Source organism: Engystomops pustulosus, chromosome 3 (genome assembly GCF_040894005.1).
Source record: "Engystomops pustulosus chromosome 3, aEngPut4.maternal, whole genome shotgun sequence".
Taxonomy (NCBI): Eukaryota; Metazoa; Chordata; class Amphibia; order Anura; family Leptodactylidae; genus Engystomops; species Engystomops pustulosus.
Window position 1 is genome coordinate 120,457,098 of NC_092413.1, and position 19,910 is coordinate 120,477,007.

Below are 19,910 nucleotides of genomic sequence, written 5' to 3' on the forward strand. Positions count from 1 at the left end.
ACTCTACTGATCCTGCTTCATGTTGTTGTATAGAATATATGGTGTAATACACACATTCACAGAAAGATGACATCTTATATAAATTGCCACTGCTCACCACCAAATTGTTGTCCCAGACTTTGCATTGTGATTGGCTGCCTCTATGACTATTCCTAGGATCTTTCTCTTGCAACTCGGGTGGGTTTTAACCTTCAGGCAAGTTATTTTCACTAGTAATTTGAAAAACATTGTATGACAGATTTATTTTTTTAAAATGGTTAAAAATTGGGCTCAAAGATTATACAAGATTATGCGACTAACTAAAATTTTGAAAAGTGCTTAATAACACATGACATTAGCAACATAAAAAAAAAGGCGCTAAGGGTATAACTACGCAGCTGAGCTTGTTGTCTTAATTTGTGACAAAGATTAGCCTAATTCCAGGGTACCATATTAGGTACATTAAATACTTTATTTGTAGCAGCGGTGAGTATTCCACATTAGCCTGGGATAGTTGTCTACCTGTCCCGCATGCTAAATCGTTCATAGACAACTTGCTTCAGGGTCAGGGTTTTGTGTGTAGCTACCTTGCTGCAATCTATTTAAAGTCATCCCTCAAGCCTATAATACTAATAATTCCTTTATTTTTATTGTGCACACAGATTACGCAGCGCTACAAAGAGCTTGCCAGATCAGTTCCTGTCTCCATGGGGCTCACATTCTAATCAACCTACCAGTATGATATGGAGTGTGGGAGGAAACCGGAGGACCTGGAGAAAAACCACGAAAACACAGAGAGAACATACAAACTCTAAAAATATTAACCATTAAATAGACAACTTACAATAACATTTGAAACAACAATCAAAACAATCATTGGAAAATACTAACACAGTATAAATAACCATCTGACCTTTGAAGCAGTCTTTTAATTTTTTTAATTAATAGAGTAGGTGATAATAGTAAACTTTGTAACAAATGCATTTTTTAAGCATTCCAAAGGCTTGAATTGTGATCACATGCGGAGGTTAAATTGCGTTTTAGCAAATACAGTAGAAACACAATATAACCTTAGCATGTGATCAAGGCATGTGATCAAGGCAAGCCTTTGGAATGTGTCAAAAATGCAGCATAATACGTAATGCAATGTGTGAATGCATCCTTAAGGTCTATGCACTACAGACAGATAACGAGACTAATGATTGACTCTTTCCATACCTAGAGCATATCTACATTGATGATGCTCTCTGATGAGATTAGACTATCCAGGGTCTATCTGTAAAGGGTTAAGTCAGTGGTGGCGAACCTATGGCACTGGTGCCAGAGGCGGCACTCAGAGCCCTCTCTGTGGGCACCCAGGCCATCACCCCAGCATGAAGTTCACCAGACAGGACTCAAAGAATCTTCCTACAGAATCTTCCTACAATGAAAGGCGAATTTGCCCTCCTCCTTTCAACTGCGTTGGTGTCTTTAGTAAGCTGAACGATTGAAAATTGTCAAAGAACAAGGAGAAATAAATTACTGCTTAAATTGCTGTGCTGACACTTTGCAATAAATAAGAGGCTTTTGGTTAAAGTTTGGGCACAGAGGCTCTAAAAGGTTCGCCATCACTGGGTTAAGTCATTAGTAACATTATCATGTTCTCAACTAATCAGCTGCCAGTGGTGTATGGAGAGATGGAGCTGATTTATGCAAACTGTTTAAATAAGGAAGAAAGGCAGGGGGAAAGAAGGACATGCTTAAGTAATGCTTCTTTACCTTAGCTACACTTTAAGTGTAGCAAATAGTATGTTTTTTTTAATTTTTTTAATTTCAATCTCCCATCGATCTAGTGGTCCCCATGGTTTCTACAGAGATTATGTTAAATACATTATTCATGAGATCGCTGGTATTGGCTGCAGTCAATAACTGGTCTCAGCGGTGATCCTTGAATGATTATGTGACATCTGCGTTGAAGAAGTGACAGGGACCCTTGGAGTGGCAGGAGATTTAGTGGAAGTAATAGTTTTCTTATTTAATGTTATTTCACATTCTCCAGCGATTTCCAAAAATCACAGAAAGCCCATGAGATAAATTTGTTGATGAATCAATCATTTTCGCCACCCAATATTTTCTGAAATAAGAAAAAAAGGTTTGATTTATTTGAGAAACAGCGTCAGGTCCATGAGTGCCTGTTGTTACAGGTAACACAATTGGCATAAAATTCAATACCATATACAGACCATGGAAAATCTTTAAAACTAACAAATTCCTTTATTACGCCATGGCTAATAAAGCGTTAAATAGCTGCGCTCTAAGAGAAATAGTGTCCCTCCTGCTGGTAATTACATGGGCACAGTTATAAGTGCTTATATGAATGTCGATGTGTGTCCAGTGCTTTCCACTAGGTATATGATGTTGTATACAAGAGATTGCACTTATCACAAAGCTTGCAGGATCAGGTGCCATAGACTGTATACAGCTCTAACACAGAACTGCTCACAAAGCTTGCAGGATTAGGTGCCATAGACTGTTGACAAATTGTTTTATAGAACTGCACATATCGGAGAGCTTCCGATATTTCCAGGACTTTACAGCACAGAGAGCTTCAACAATTTCGAAAACTTTCAGAATCTTGCAGAACTCTCCAAGAGCACCTTTTACAGTGCTGCACACTGTATACATCTTTCAGGATTCCGCAGCTATAATAATAATAATAATTCTTCATTTATATAGCGCACACAGATTACGCAGCGCTGCACAGAGCTTGCCAAATCGGTCCCTGTCCTCATGGGGTTCACTATCTAATCAACCTACCAGTATGTTTTGGAGCGTGGAAGGAAACTGGGGGACCTGGAGGAAACCCACACAAACATGGAGAGAACATACAAACTCTTTGCAGATGTTGACCCTGGGACTTGAACCCAGATCATCACCGCTGCAAGGCTGTAATGCCACTAACCCACCGTGCTGCCCTAAAAGCTATACATTCTACCAGCAGAAACTATTTACAAAAATAATACATGTTTACACAGGGCTGAACACAACACAAACCTTAAAGGACTCTGAGGAGCACCTTAGGCTCATTTAAATGCATCCATTTCTTTTATACTAAAATCACATTACTGCAAAGGGGGAAGGGATGGGAAGGGGAGAATAAATCATCTATCATCAGGGAATCTGATGTGCTTTAAGGTCTCTCTACAAAATGTTGTAGATCGGACTGCTCACCAATGAAAGCTGCCAATATACACCCTGAGCCAAGCAATGCAGAATGGGACATCTTGGTATCGAGATCACACTTTGAAAAGGATGACGGTAGAAGAAATGTTATGTGATCAAGTAAATTACTCAGATTCTAAAAGTTCCTAAAAAAAAAGCAAAGAGAAAAGATCTACCACAAAATAAGATGACGCTTTATAACAAAATAAGTAAAATATACTTGTCCCCTACCTATAGTGAAGAATTTGTTATAATCCGTAGAATAGTCACTAAGTATCTTGTACCTAATAAAGGATGGCAGTAAATTAAGGAAAGCCCCTACGTTGGGACCTATGTTGTCCCCTGGTGATATAACGACATGGTTACAGCGTGAGCGCTATTTTTGGTGCAGTTACGCACAATGTGTGTCCATTTGCAGTAGAAAAAGAGGACGATAAAATCCTATATTGATGGAAAAGATCTTTTGATGAAACATTTTATAAACTGCAATGCAAAACAATGTAGTGTGTACAAGGAGAAGACAAAAAAACGTATCTATGCGCATGTTAATGGGAACACAGACTTTGACACTAGAAGCGTCTCCAATGCATCACATCATTTCGTTTAGATTTTATATTTTCATAACCCGGTGAGAGGTGGAGATTTGCTATCCTGTCTTTGATATAAAGAAATGCATTGGATCAGGCTATTAGTGTTTTCCGTGTGCTAGGGATATCAGGAATGATTCACTTCTTGTGTATTGACAAGTCTTTTACTTTCTTTGTCTGGATGTTCATGGGTTAATATGTAGCAGAGCGCACTGCATGTGATGTCCTAATTCCTGTGCTGCCTACATGTTGGATCTCTCTATAGAGAAGAACTTGTGGCTCGTCACTGTGTGTGCGGTTGGCCGGGCACTGGGCACTCCGTGCCACACACTTCTCTGGCTCCGCCCACAGCCGTCACATGGCGCTGACGTGCGCACAGCTCCTTTAACCCGCTAGACTCTAGCAGTGGGCTGCAGTCAGAGGCTGGCACATCGCAGGAGCAGGGGCGCGCATCCCTCACAGTGCAGCGGAATGTATCCAGCCAGCAGCACCTGAGAGTCCCAGCCCGGAGCCCAGCGGCGCACGCACACCGCACAAGGCAGCTGCCCGGATCGTGCACCCCCATGCACCATGTCCTCCCGGGGCTCCTGGATTACCCTATCCCTCTGTCTCTCTCTATTTGCACATACCGGGGACACACAGACTGCCAAGGAAGGTAAGAGCGCCACAAAGTTTCCCCACTGCATCCCGTGGAGCGGCGGCATCGCCACACAGCGGGGGAGAGAAGTTTACTGCCTGCTGGAGAAACTCTGTGCACGTCATGGCAAGAAAGACGCCGGGCTATGTATAGGGCAGTCCCCGGAGGAGCCCGCCTGCCATCAGCATCACCGGGAGCTGTATTTATAGCGCCCCCATGGGGCAGTGCAGGGGCGAGACCGCAGCCAGGGCTGTCTAGTGTCATAGACACTGGGGACTAGTGTACTGGCTGATACCTCATTACTGGCTGATACTACATTACCTGTGTACCGGCTGATACCTCAGTGATACTACATTACCTGTGTAACGGCTGATACCTCAGTGATACTACAGGTAGTGACATTACTAGTGTACCGGCTGATACCTCAGTGATACTACAGGTAGTGACATTACTAGTGTACCGGCTGATACCTCAGTGATACTACAGGTAGTGACATGACTTGTTTACTGACCAATATCTCAGTGATACTACAGGTATTAACATTATCCATGTACTGGCTGATACCTCAATGAGACTACAGGTAGTAACATTACTTGTGTACTGACCAATACCTCAGTGATATTACAGGTAGTAACATTACTTGTGTACTGGCTGCTACCTCAGTGATATTACATTACTTGTGTACTGACCAATACCTCAGTGATATTACAGATAGTAACATTACTCGTGTACTGGCTGCTACCTCAGTGATATTACATTACTTGTGTACTGACTGATACCTCAGTGATATTACAGATAGTAACATTACTCGTGTACTGGCTGCTACCTCAGTGATACTACAGGTAGTAATGTTACTCGAGTACTGGATGATACCTCAGTATTAGAATAGTGCCAGAACTATTATATGTAGCCATATTACTTGTGCAGTGTCTATCTCTCCTCAGTAATAGTGTATGTAGTATTATCTCTTCTGTAGTGTCGATAGCTCCTCAGTACTAGTATAGAGTTATTACTTGTGTACTGTCCAGCTCACATCCGATTGCTACTTTAGCAGGGTTGATATTGTGTGCTGTCCATCACTTACCTCATTATTAGTATATGTAGTGATGTCACTTGTGCTTGACTGCCACACACAGTAGTTGAGGTGGTGTATGGGATTACTTTACACTACTTTTATACAGTTATTTGTGTATTGTCAGTCAGATATCTGTTACACACTTCAGTACTATTATATGTAGTTGTGTACTATCTGTCACACACAACTCGGGACTATAGCAGGTAGTAGTAATTATTATTTGTGTCTCAATTCATAGGTTATTTTATATGTGATATCACTTCTGTCACACACTTTAGCACTACAATATGTAGTACTAATATTAGTTGTTTGCTGTCCCACATAGGGATACAATATAGTACTATTGTGTTGTGTCTCCTTACCATTGTATGTTCATATAATATTTTTTTGTGTCTGTCACACATTTAAGTGCTAGTTCAGGGTGGCATAATATTACACGCATGCTAATAGTGTAAGTAGTAATCATTTTAAATTTTGTGCTACGTAGTGTGACCCTGGACTACTAGAGTATGTAGTAACATAACTTGTGTTATGTGGTGTCACATCATTGAAATTATAGCAGTTATGAAGTATATATTTATGGTCTGCCTATTGTCCCTCTAGTTACACTAGTAAGAATAACACTTGTACACTCTATTAGTAAAGGACATACTATAGTAATGGTATATATTAGCTGTGTGACTTACAGTACGTGCAATATTATTACTTTTGTGATTTGTGCTGCAGGCCCAGACCACTTTTGTGCAGCTTATATGTCCCAAAGTAGTCAGGATACTCTTGGTATGAATTTTACACCTTTTTTTTTTCTTGCTGTGTGTGGCTATTAGTTTTGAACACACACACACATATATATATATATATATATATATATATTATATATATATATATATATATATATATATATATATATGAGTATTTGGTCTGTGGTAATCGTGCATCTACATGTAACTTATATAATTGATTCTTCACATTTGGATGTAGTACTAGTGCAGGAAATATTGCTTGTTACACTACATATTTAGATGTAGTAATAGTGCAGTTAATATTAAATGATGTACTACACACTTGGTAGTACATATTACACATAGTGGAAAAAGTAATAATACTGTGGATAATATTGACCACTATACACCTGGATGTGGTACTAGTGTAAGTAATGTTGATGATAAAACTAGCCTCTTGGATATAGTACTGGTGCAGTTAATATCCATTATTACATTACACACACTTGGAGCAGCAGTACTAGTGCAGATAATATTTATTATTGTTCTACACACTTAGATGTAATATTTATTGTTATACTCGGTGCAGGCCATAATTAATATTCCACGCACTTAGGTAAAGTAGTACTAGACGGGTAATATTTATTATTATACTACTTGGATGAAGTGACAGGTTATTATACTACACAGTTGAATATAGTACTAATGTGGGTAATTATTATTATACTACACACTTGGAGCAGTAGTACTTATTATCTATGCTAGGTCTACTGCATATAATGGCAGTGTGGGTAATATTGATTCTTATACTACACACCTGGATATAAATGGGTAATATCGTTTCTAATACCACAAACTGAAATCTGATGCTAGTGCGGGTATTATTGACTGTCATACTGTACATATGGATGTAGTAGTAGTGCAGGTAATATTGATTTTTTTTTTTTTTTATATACTGTACACTTGGATGTAGTATTTTCGCAGGTAAAAGTAGCACAGTAAACATTGATTGTTATACCATACACTTGGATGTAGTACTTTTGCAGGTAATAGTAGTGCGGTAAATATTGATTGTTATACTATACACTGGATGTAGTACTTTTGCAGGTAATAGTAGTGCGGTAAATATTGATTGTTATACTATACACTTGGATGTAGTACTTTTGCAGGTAATATTAATTTTTGTACTGTACACTTAGATGTAGTACTTTTGTAGGTAATAGTAGCACATTAAATATTGAATGTTATACTATACACTTGGATGTAGTACTTTTGCAGGTAATAGTAGTGCAGTAATTATTGATTGTTATACTATACACTGGATGTAGTACTTTTGCAGGTAATAGTAGTGCGGTAATTATTGATTGTTATACTATACACTGGATGTAGTACTTTTGCAGGTAATAGTAGTGCGGTAATTATTGATTGTTATACTATACACTTGGATGTAGTACTTTTGCAGGTAATAGTAGTGCGGTAAATATTGATTGTTATACTATACACTGGATGTAGTACTTTTGCAGGTAATAGTAGTGCGGTAATTATTGATTGTTATACTATACACTGGATGTAGTACTTTTGCAGGTAATAGTAGTGTGGTAATTATTGATTGTTATACTATACACTGGATGTAGTACTTTTGCAGGTAATAGTAGTGCGGTAAATATTGATTGTTATACTATACACTGGATGTAGTACTTTTGCAGGTAATAGTAGTGCGGTAATTATTGATTGTTATACTATACACTGGATGTAGTACTTTTGCAGGTAATAGTAGTGCGGTAATTATTGATTGTTATACTATACACTTGGATGTAGTACTTTTGCAGGTAATAGTAGTGTGGTAATTATTGATTGTTATACTATACACTGGATGTAGTACTTTTGCAGGTAATAGTAGTGCGGTAAATATTGATTGTTATACTATACACTGGATGTAGTACTTTTGCAGGTAATAGTAGTGCAGGTAATATTGATTTTTGTACTGTACACTTAGATGTAGTACTTTTGTAGGTAATAGTAGCACATTAAATATTGAATGTTATACTATACACTTGGATGTAGTACTTTTGCAGGTATTAGTAGTGCAGTAATTATTGATTGTTATACTATACACTTGGATGTAGTACTTTTGCAGGTATTAGTAGTGCAGTAATTATTGATTGTTATGCTATACACTTGGATGTAGTACTTTTGCAGGTATTAGTAGTGCAGTAATTATTGAATGTTATACTATACACTTGGATGTAGTACTTTTGCAGGTATTAGTAGTGCAGTAATTATTGATTGTTATGCTATACACTTGGATGTAGTACATTTGCGTGTACAGCTGATTGTTCTACTACCCACTTGGATGTAATGTTGCAGGTATAGAATAAAGGCAGTGTAATCACAGTAGTAATGTGTTGTGGAGGGGAGAGCAGTGTCAGAACAATGTGCTGTTGCAGCCATTTCTTCAGCTTTTGTGCTTGTTTTGTTGGAAAATTCCTTGCAGCGCCTGTAGAAGGAGCATAGTGACCACACAGAGCACCCTGCCTAGATTACGGCTTCATGTGTCAGCTACTAACATCACCACCTTGTCAGGACATGGCCCTGTCTCTCTCTTCTGCTTTAGACATTATGTATGGAAGCATTAGGCAGTATAATAAAATGGATAGTATAGTATGCACTATGTTATGAAGCATTGGCACTATTGTATAACAGCTTTTATATGTTATAACTTGTTGTCAGATGGTAACCTGTATTGCATTATGCATAAACCAGGGCAGACTCTTCTTATACAAGTCCCATATATCATGTCACCCCCAGATTCTATAAGAGACAGTCGTATGTGGCTTCCCCAGAGGATTCTTTATTCAATATCTCCTACTCTGATCTATAGCCAGTCTTGGAGAATGACAGGGGGAGTCCTGGTTATGGGTAATGAAGTTTTTGGGCAGTTTGTGAATTACAGTTGAGATATAAGATGTATGGGTGAAGTGGCTAGGTATAGCAGAACCCACGCACAATAAGAAGAGCCCCTGGAGCGATATGAATGCATTATGCAGATCACAGCTCAGTGTCAGCAGTGAATGATCCAGCCAAACAGGACACACAAAGCTTCCCCGACACAAGATAAGGAGAGACTACTGCTGCCTTTCCTGGAGCCGCTTTATAGCCGTAGTCCTGGGAATAGGGGTCTGTGCAGAAAGATCAGTCTCCAGCGCTTGCAGGCAAAACATATCCATTTCTTGTCCTTCTGCTTGAATCCACACGTCTCATTGTAGAACCATTACACCCAGTAAGTGATGTAGAAATGTGTGCTGTGGGGTGATGCTGGCACACATCCGAATCTTTAGCATGGAAAGCTACATCCAGCTGCTTTATACATATTTTATGGGTTGGAGAGGTCAGTTCATAGCAAGCAGCACTTGTTCTTCTATATTATGATAATGGCAGGCACCACTTAAGAATCAAAGACTATCACAGAAGTCACAGAAGCAGACTATAAAGCTACATTGTGACATGAACACCGTGTTTAGGGTGTGGAGACTTGTGCTGGTGCTTACCCCATATTGCAAGGTTTAGCTTTGTTATAAGGACAGTAAGATGTGATTGTGTGACTGCACATGTTACGTTCCTGCAGGCTTTAGCTCTCCATGTGGTGTGTGTTGTTCTAAAAACGGGAGCAGATGAAGTCGGATATTCTTGTTTTGGCAGCTGAAGTCGCTTCCAGGCTGTGTCCTGTTTTACTTTTCCCTGTGCACATTGTAGAGATGACTTAGGATGTGATGTGCACTAGAATGATACTTTTATACATTGCTTTCCATGGCCTATATTATGAACCAAACTCAAAACCCACAAAGAAAACATAATCACTGAAAGTAACAAAAACATTTAACAAAATAAATTTCCAACTTCTAAAAATGAATGAATATTCATGCCACAAGATATTGAGATGTTAGCCCCTACATTAGTGGAAGGCCCAGTGCCAATCCCAGCCAAAATGTGGGTTTCTAACTTTAGCTGTGAAAAGGAAAAATAAGAACTAAATGATGAGGACAGTCTTTCCTCAAAATGCACAATTCCTAAGACATCAGATGCAACAAGAAATGTGTCAGTCTGTGGCATAGTCTCCAAGCATATAGTTTGTATAGCACAATGATGTACAGTATATAGGGCTACTCTGGTATCTAAGAGATCGGAAGGCAGCATATAAGATGCCAGAATTTTCTGCTTCATTGGCATTTTTGATAATATTTTTCCTTCAACGTTCATGTGACATTTAGAGATTTGTGATAATTTTGTAATATTAATAGCTATTTTTTTTGCAGTTATATTGCTGGATTCCAAAGCACAACAGACAGAATTGGAATGGATCTCCTCTCCATCCAGTGGGGTAAGATTTCTTCTAAAAGAATGGCTCATTTCATGCTTGACATGCTCAGACTGGGAGAGCTGGCCTGGGAGCTTTAAGTAAGCATTGGTGAAGGATTTAGATTTTGTAGGATGGGAAAACACATGTACAGCAAACGTTTTCAGAACATTTTAATATTAAAGACCAATAATGTCTGCCCCAGTACACAACCTTCTTAGTTGTGTATTATCTAGGCATGTCTTTATCTAGTTCACAAATTGAAGTGTCATTCCCACATTCTGGGAGGCTATTACTGGATGCTCCATCACACATTTAAATGCTTTTCATGTAGCGCTTCAGTACTTACGAAATAATTACCAATGGACAGAAGATTACCTAGCAGATATTGTTCTCAGTTGACCTTTAGAAACAACATGTAAGAACTAGGGACTGATTTTCTTTAACATTAACATACATACATACTTCTGGCCTTTCCATCCACGCTATTGTAAGAGTATGGTGGGGTTTGGTTGACCCATATTCTGCCCAGAACAGTAACTGAACATATTCTATGTCCTTATATCAGAAAAAAAGATAGCAGAGTTATTCAACACTTAATCTGAAGAAATCTTTGAAATGAAGGATTACATTTAAAGCTATATATGAATGACAACTCTAATAAAAAAAAAAATTTTTTATATGTATATATACATATGATATTGCCAATGTTGCATTGTGCAAATAATTTTTGAAGTACACACCGTAAGAATTTGGGTATTAAAGCTCCAGAATATTCCAGAGTCACATAATGGAGAAGAAACATTTTGCCTTTGCTTTGGTACACTATACTTGCCATCGGTTTTTCCAAGCATATCTGTTGGTATTTTTCCTAAATTGTCTCATTTCAGTAATTTTTCTGTCAGGGCTGCTTTAATATAAGCGAAGCAACGGGAAACTGTAAGGAAATGACATACAATGTAAAGCTGCAATTCTTAAGATGACTGATAAGTTTTTTTTAGTGAAGATAATGTATATGAGTTTATTCTACAAGCACGCAATATGCTGGGAACAATTCCCTTACTGGGCATCTGTTTCATGTATCCTGAATCCTTTTCTTACATATCTACCAATATTGGCAAGTGCTGGCACCTGGCTTACTTGTCATTGTTATTTTCTCACAAATCTGTCTTATCCTATTTATACACTAAATAAAAGTCTATAAATCTGCTACCTGACAGGTGGAATTTATCATCAATTTCTGACACCTTGTGACAGTTACGCCACATATTAGGTATAGAATGTGACCCTTTGTGGCCCATTTATGTTTCTACCAGGGACAGAATGACATCATTTTTATTTCAAACAAATTCATCATAAATTCTCCTATATGACTGTTATTTACTGATGCTGTATAGTTTTTTTGAGATGGAAAGTCTTGTTCGGCTCTATATTGGTATGTGTTTGCCCATGCTTTACTGACTGTAGGTAGCAACACAATGGTATAGCTGGAACATGTGGGCAAAAGGATTGGGAATGTCTTCCAGGTAAACAGTGCTGCCTTTGTTACCTGACTGATATAATTTCTATCTATTTACAGTGGGAAGAAATCAGTGGATTGGATGAAAATTACACACCAATTAGAACTTATCAGGTATGTCAGGTCCTGGAACCCAACCAGAACAACTGGCTACGAACTAACTGGATTTCAAAAGCCAATGCACAAAGGATTTTTGTTGAGCTAAAGTTCACTTTAAGGGATTGTAACAGTCTTCCTGGTGTACTGGGAACTTGCAAGGAAACTTTTAACTTGTATTACTATGAAACAGATTATGACACTGGCAGAAATATGAGAGAAAATCAATACGTGAAAATAGACACTATAGCCGCTGATGAAAGTTTTACCCAAGGAGATCTTGGAGAACGGAAGATGAAACTGAATACAGAGGTTCGGGAAATTGGACCTCTCTCCAGGAAAGGTTTCTACCTGGCATTTCAGGACGTAGGAGCCTGCATTGCCCTGGTGTCTGTGAAGGTGTACTATAAAAAATGTTGGACGATTATTGAGAATTTAGCAGTTTTCCCTGATACTGTCACTGGCTCTGAATTCTCCTCCTTGGTCGAAGTAAGAGGGACATGTGTTAGCAACGCAGAGGAAGAAGCAGAGAATTCTCCCAAGATGCACTGCAGCGCGGAAGGTGAATGGCTGGTGCCTATTGGAAAATGTGTCTGCAAAGCAGGATATCAACAAAAAGGCGATACTTGTGAACGTAAGTGTCATTTCTTTTTCTAGTTGTTTTTTTTTCTTTAATTTTATTCTGCAATTGTATGTAGATAAGGGTTTTCCTTATAATTAAAGTTAATAAAAACTGGTCATAGCTACCTCTATCACACTAGCCAGGGTGTTGTCATCTATAATATCTACCCATGGCATAAATGCTGCAAGTATTCCATCTGGATTTGCAAGCAGAAGACATGAAGTGGAAAACATTTGCAGTAAAATAGATGAGTTTTTAACACATCTTATCCATATTCTGTGGGAAAGAAAACCTTTTAGGGTTTAACTCTGCAGCATTTAGCAAATTTCTCCCTTTTTAGTGTGGCAGATTTAGATCTGCAATAACCCCACAGCAAAATGTGTGACGTAATCTGCACACATGCAGACTTCATCATAGAATCATGACTTGGAATCCTTAACATTATTTTCCCTGGATGTGTGTTTTTGCATGGATAGTGATATTTAGACAATTTACATGCTGATGAAAGGCTATACATGTATATACTGTAACAGCATAGAAATTGGAGTGAATATTCAGCTCTGATATTAGCGACATGTAGCAGATAGTTTACCCTGCAGAGCACAGCATCTCCAAATGCATAGCAATGCCGGCTTGTCTAGCAGTGACTGAAAATATGTATCAGGCCAGCACGTGTGATGTTATTTCCCCAGGAAATACTGTTGCCCCTAACATTTCACTTCGGCGACATAAAAAAGCTGATATTTATGTGCTGATAGGAACAAGGAACATCAAGGCGTCTTCACAGGAACGCTGTGCTTTATAGAATATTCCTTCTGTCTGTCAATAATGGCATAAACAAAGGAACATTTACCCGACTACATTTCCATAGTGATGTAAATTCTTTCTGTGTGATATATTCCTTGCAATACCATGTGATTGTACAAGTGATGGAAACATCCTTAGATTTATCCTCTGCCAGGACTTAAATACAGCAAATTAAGCCTAAAATTCAGTGAAAGTCATCAATGGGTTCCAGCAGGACACTTCTTCATTACTTGTGCCACGTCTGTAGACGGTAACTGCAATTTTATAATCCTCAGGAAACTCCAATGACTTTCTTTAATAAGGTTTCATGTGTAATTGCTGAGCACTGGTGGATTCTGGGGTAGTTGATCAGACACTTCAGAGGCTGAGCACAATCCACTTTAACACTTGTAGCAGAGAAATTGAAAGCAAGTTTGGAAGTTGGAAGGATAATCTACTTAGAAATAGAGGTTATAGGTTGCCTGGGCATCTCCGGCACTTCACACAGCGCTATGTCTAAGCTCATAACAGCATTAAAGACAAGTCTTCCCATTTCCGAATCTCTGTATAGAGTATGAGGTCAGCGAATCTACGCTGCCTCCCATATAGATCAGACACTGCTTCTCACCAGCTATAGGGGAAGAGACATGCAAAACAAATGCACTCGACGACTTCCTTGAACACGGCACCTCATTTTGAGCAGTAAAATGTTGACTGTATGCTTGTGCTGTCATTTATTCTCAAGTGTTTTACTGTGTTTGTTTGCTACAATAATTCCCTTCCTTGGCTTCTATCCCAAGCAACTGCGGAGAAAATGCTCAGCACAAGGAACATAGATCAGCTTCTGCCTGGACTGAGCCTGGCAGCCTGACCATGAATTCCCCACAGCTATGATGGAAGACTTGACTTGCCAATGCACTTGATCATCGATCCCCAGATCAGTACACACTTGCTGCCACCTCGCTTTATGTCAAAGCTGTATCAGTGTTCCTGATGCCAAATGCCAGCATTCATATGGAGGCAAATTTATTCAGAGAAAAGGCAGCTTATGTAGGAGATTGCTCTCCTAATATGACTGTAAGGAAGAAGTCCTTATTAAATCATTAGCGGGCTGATGGCCCTCACATTGTGCTGCCCTATACCTGGCAGGACGGGTGAGCTGAAGATCACTCTGCTGAAGTCTTCACTCGATGATTGATAGCTTAGCAGCACGGTATAGCCGAGCTCATCCTGAATCCCTGCAGTCTGTAGACACTGGTTACTGCCTGCAGACCTCATGCGCTTTGTGCACTGGCATCACTACATTTCCAGAGATTAGTTTAATGAATGTGGTCGTGTTGCCTGTTTCAGTAACTCCTCACCTGGGAGAGCAGGCATCCTCTCGACATCTTTATCAAGGCTAGCAGCTATACATACAATTTATACATCGCCACAAAGAACTCAAGTGCAGGAATTAATTTGCCGTAAGCGTTAATAATGCATGATCGGGCTGCTTCAGTCAATTCCCTCTTTCTAGTGTTTCCTTGTTAGTGGAGCTTGCAAAAACAAATGTGGAAATGTAGCCATTTGCAAACCCAAGTGCGTCTCTGTGTCTAATAGGCACTGAATCTCATTGGAAATGCAGTTAATATTTTAGATGAGAACTTTTTATGCAATTACAACATCCAAATAAGACATTTTCAGTTGTCAGTAGACAGGTCTGCAGTGCGGTTGACTTTAGGGCCAGTAGATGAGTTGTAAAGGTGTTGGGATATTTTATGGGCCGGTTTACAAAGCCTTCTATTAGCACATCCTAATCTTTGCATACATTAAATATGAGCAGAATGTGTGACTCTCTAACAGGGGCTGGATATACGAGTGCTTGGCTCCCTCTCATTGCCGGTTATTAAACACACAGATGAGCATTACGACTCTTGGAAATACTTCTTTCAATCAAGTCGTCAAAGCATCAGCGATGTAATGATGAGCTTTAACTAAATTGTACCGCGATTTAATCATTCAGTATAGAAGAGAAAGGGAAGCGGGGCTTTAGTTTCATTCTTTTATCCTCAAAACAGAGAGCTCCTGTGAAGGCAGAACTTGATAGGTGCACACAATAGGGCAAATTGTTCTGGAACTGAAGGCTTGTGTCATTATTTCTAAATCCACCAACTGACTCGGAGAAGTCACAAAATGAACTGGATTTATTCTCTATGAACCCTGTCTATACCCTTTTCCCACAAATGATATATTTTATTGTAAACCGCTTTCAAGACTTGGACTGCAATCTTCTCTTAAAGAGGCAGCGTGTCAGAATGGCAGAAATCAGGCACAGCCTCCAGTGCTAGATTTCTGTGCTGAATATATGCTGTTATAGTAGCCTGATGCTCCTCTGCCATAATAAAATAATATACCAGAACAGCATAGAATATGTGATGGGGGAAGCTTAGAGGGCTCCAAATTTTTGTTTGTAAAATAACCTTGGTAATAAAAGCTGTGCATGACCCCTATTCATGTGTCTGCTTGTACGTACCTACCAGAACCAAGAGACAAAAGATAATTTTTGTCACGGAATATATGCAACTGCCACAATTTTTGCTCCTTTAGTGCAAAAAACTATCTTCCGAAATCGTTCAAAATATAAAAAGATCACAGAAAAAAATGTTCCAATGTCTGAATCATCACTTTTTCATCATTTCACAACGCAAAAAATTTGTATAAAAATGAGTAAATAGCCCTTACTGTTACCAAAATAGTATCGATGAAAACGACAGCTGGGTCTGCAACACGGGGCTATACAATGAAGTATAAAAAAGTTGGTATGTCCCAACATGGTGACTTAAAAAAAAAAAAAAAATGTAAATGTTTTTAAACTATTTTAACCCCTTAAGGACGCAGCCATTTTACAGCTTAAGGCTCAGCCCGATTTTTTGGATTCTGACTTGCTTCGCTTTATATGGTTATAACTTTTGAACACTGTTACTTATCAAAACGATTCTGAGATTGTTTTTTCCCCACATGTTGTACTTCATTTTAGTGGTAAATTTTGGCAGATAAGTTTTGCGTTTATTTACAAAAAAAAGAAAATGTGATGAATTTTTTGAAAAATTTGCCATTTTCGAAATTCTAAATCATCACGTTTTCAGGCAGATAGATTTACCAGCTAAATAAGTTGCTGAATAACATTTCCCATTTGTCTACTTTACATTTTCATAATTTCTGAAATATCTGGATAATTTATTTTGACGTCACGCGGCTTGCAAATAGAATATCGCTTTTCCGGATTTTCAGAATTGACTATTTTGGGGATAAATACAGTTTTGAATGAAATTTTACATATTTAGCATCAAAACCCCCTATATAACCAACCCATTTTCAAATCTGCACCCCTCAAGCTATCAGAAACAGCTTTTACGAAGATTGTTAACCCCTTGAGATCTTCATAGTAATTGAATCAAAATGGAGGTGAAATTTAGAATGGTCATATTGTTCCCTTATACGTTCATTTAGCACCAAAATTTACACATTTCCAAAATATAAAAAGAGAAAACCCACCATACAATTTGTTCTGCAATTTCTCCTGAGTACAAAGACCCCCCACATGTGGCCGTTACTTGTTTTATGGGGGCACAGCGAGGCGCAGAAGGGAAGGAGGGCGCTGCAGCTGCCAGGAATTTAGTTTCCTCATTGGCCCCTTTTGAAGGCTATAAAATTTTCGCTTTTTCGTTATTGGGGCCATGTGACGGCATTTTTTTTGCGGGATGAGATGCTTTTTCCATTGTTACCATTTTGGGGTTGGTATCACCTATTGTTGAAAATTTAGGAACTTTTTTTGAGGGCAGGAGTAGAAAAGCATCAATTCTGTACTGGATTTTTGACTTTTTTTTTTTTTGGTGTTCACCGTATAGACTAATAGTCATGTTATCTTTATTCTATGGGTTGATACGATTACGGGGATACCAGACATGAATATATTTTCTTACGTTTTACTAAATTTGTCAAACAAAACCCTAATGTGGGGAAAAATCTATAATTTTTGTATTGCCATCTTCCAAGTGGCATAACTTTGTTACGTTTTTGGCTACGGAGCTGGTTGATGGCTTGTTTTTTGCGGGACATGTTGTACTTTGCACCAGTATCATGTCTGAGTACATATGGTTTTTTGGTCGCATTTTATATAATTTTTTGTGGGATTGAAAAGGTAAAAATCATAATTTTTGGAGGGTTTATAACAGTTTTTTTTTACGGCGTTTATCGTGGGGGTTCAATAATGATTTACTTTTATTCTACGGGTTGTTACGGACGCGGTGATACTATATATGTGGGGTTTGTGTTATGATTTAGACTTTTTTTTTGAGTTATATGTCTCTTTATATGTTTTGGGGGTTTGGGGCATTTTTAGTGATTTATGACTTTATTTTTTTATTGAATAACTTTTTTTTTAACTTTTTCACTTTTATACCATGGGACATGAAGAAGCAATCTTCTGATTGCTTGTTCATGATAATATTCTGCAATACTCATGTATTGCAGAGTATTATCAGTGTCAGCCTATGCACTTGCATAGGCTGGCACTGTGCCAGTAAGATGACGTCACAGACGCCATCTTACTGGCAATTCTTGCTAGTAACTCTGGGGTCCAGATCGGACCCCAGAGTTACTATAGCAACGATCGGCGCCCCCCGAAAACGGTTCGGGGGGGCCGATCGTGGGGGAAAGACCCCCCAGATACTTGTTAGATGCCGCGGTCGCGCTGACCGCGGCATCTAACGGGTTAAGCACCCGCGATCGGAGACAACTCCGATCGCGGGTGTTACACTGGGGTGCCGGCTATTAGTTACAGCCGGCACCCCGTGTTTCCCGATGCCGGTTCGGCTCTGATCCAGAGCCGAGCCGGCATAGGAGCCGTGGCGGATATATCCGCCACTGAGCGCTAAGTCACTGCGCTCCGTGGCGGATATATCCGCCGCGGAGCGCGAAGGGGTTAAACAAAAACTAAATAAATGTCATACGCATGATCATGCTGACCCAAAGAATAAACTGGGTGTGTCATCTGGACCAAAAGTGAAAGCCATAAATACAGAGTGCAGAGGAAATATTTTATTTATTTTAGCTTTAGCTTTTTTTTAGGAATATTAACCCCTTGAGGACGCATCATTTTTTTTTTCTTCATTTTTGATCCTCCACCTTCAAAAATCCATAATTTTTTAAAAAATGTTTTTCTTTTGTACAGACCTGTGTGAGGGCTTATTATCTGTGTAACAAATTTTACTTCTCAGTGACGTTATTTAATATTCAATGCAGTGTACTGGAAAGCTGGAAAAAAATTCCAAATGTGGTGAAATTGGTGAAAAATGCATTTGCGTCACTTTCTTGTGGACAAAGTTTTTAAGACTTTCACTGTGCGCTCCAAATGATAAATCTACTTTATAGTTTGGTTTGTGTTTTAATAAATTTTTTGAAAATTAAATCTATGTGTACGGAAAAAAAAAATGTTTTGCCATGTTCTGACACTAATAACTTTTTCATACTTCGGTCTACGGAGCTGTGTGAGGTGTTTCATAGTATTCATTACAATTGTAATGAATCTCCAGAAGCCATGCAGACTCGGGTTGAACTAAGACCCAAGGCTGTCTTGGTAACCGATCTTAACAAAGATGCCACCGTCTTTTTAAATGCCACTAGCATGTTAATACCCGAGATCCGTGCTAGCACTGATCGTGGGTATGAGTTCCACCATCATAGAGCTCAGAGGTGAAAACAGATGAAAATGTCCATTTTTCACAACCAAAATTGGCTCAGCTGTATGAATAGAGACAAAAAGTTGTCTTGCTGCTGTCTTCTGAAAGAGATTCTGGTCTTTTGTATTGTATAAAGATGTAGCCCAAGCACTTATATTCTAGTAGCGATAAGTGTGGACATTTTGCTTAGGTCCATGGCAGGGAAAGGCTGAAAGCCTTGTTTGTGTTTATTTTCTTGTATTTGAAGGTCGGTTTTTGTACTGGGTGTTTTCTGATGCTTTTCATACATTATTCACTGTTCTCTATATAAAGCTTTTATCTTTACCTTATTTCACCATCACTGCTGCTTTACTTTTCAGTTAATGAAAAATCTTGACTTGACCCAATGTATTTTCTGCTAATGCTCCAGTGTTATCTTTGTACCAAAGTTTACAAACTCACAACACACAGTCACAGTGATAAGGCAAAGCCGGAAAGGGCACTGGAAGCAATTATTTACATTTCTGGATAATATTTCTGCAAAAATAGTCACTTTGGAAAAGGTTGTAGGGAAAAAAAAAAAATATATATATTATATATTATGAGAGAAAGAAAAGTCCAAGCAGCACAGCA

At 38.7% G+C, this 19,910-nt stretch overlaps 1 protein-coding gene and 2 long non-coding RNA genes across 8 annotated transcripts in view; 1 reads left to right on the plus strand and 2 right to left on the minus strand.

Annotated features, from left to right (window-relative positions):
- Positions 1 to 913: 913 nt before the first annotated feature.
- LOC140121851 (uncharacterized) lies at positions 914 to 4,680 on the minus strand. Of its 2 annotated transcripts, none has more exons than XR_011854206.1 (3): positions 4,397 to 4,680; positions 3,190 to 3,326; positions 914 to 2,092 (listed from the first exon to the last, which is right to left on the minus strand). It is a non-coding gene; the product is annotated as an uncharacterized lncRNA (long non-coding RNA). The 2 variants fall into 2 exon arrangements; XR_011854207.1 differs by lacking the exon at positions 4,397 to 4,680 and adding an exon at positions 3,412 to 4,180.
- Positions 4,093 to 19,910, plus strand: part of EPHA7 (EPH receptor A7) — a 127,428-nt gene continuing 111,610 nt past the window's right edge. The window contains exons 1-4 of one of the 5 annotated variants that reach the window (XM_072141942.1): positions 4,093 to 4,422; positions 10,515 to 10,579; positions 12,135 to 12,804; positions 14,379 to 16,241. In XM_072141942.1, coding sequence (XP_071998043.1) covers positions 4,338 to 4,422; positions 10,515 to 10,579; positions 12,135 to 12,804; positions 14,379 to 14,449 — 891 coding nt within the window. In that variant the 5' untranslated portion in view covers positions 4,093 to 4,337 and the 3' untranslated portion in view covers positions 14,450 to 16,241. Of the gene's footprint in view, positions 4,423 to 10,514; positions 10,580 to 12,134; positions 12,805 to 14,378; positions 16,242 to 19,910 lie in introns of those variants that run through there. The other 4 variants (XM_072141938.1, XM_072141939.1, XM_072141940.1 and 1 more) reach the window with 4 other exon arrangements.
- LOC140121852 (uncharacterized) overlaps positions 11,370 to 19,910 on the minus strand; it is a 54,250-nt gene continuing 45,709 nt past the window's right edge. Inside the window, exon 3 of the long non-coding RNA XR_011854208.1 lies at positions 11,370 to 11,492. This is a non-coding gene — a long non-coding RNA (uncharacterized lncRNA). The remainder of the gene's footprint in view (positions 11,493 to 19,910) is intronic.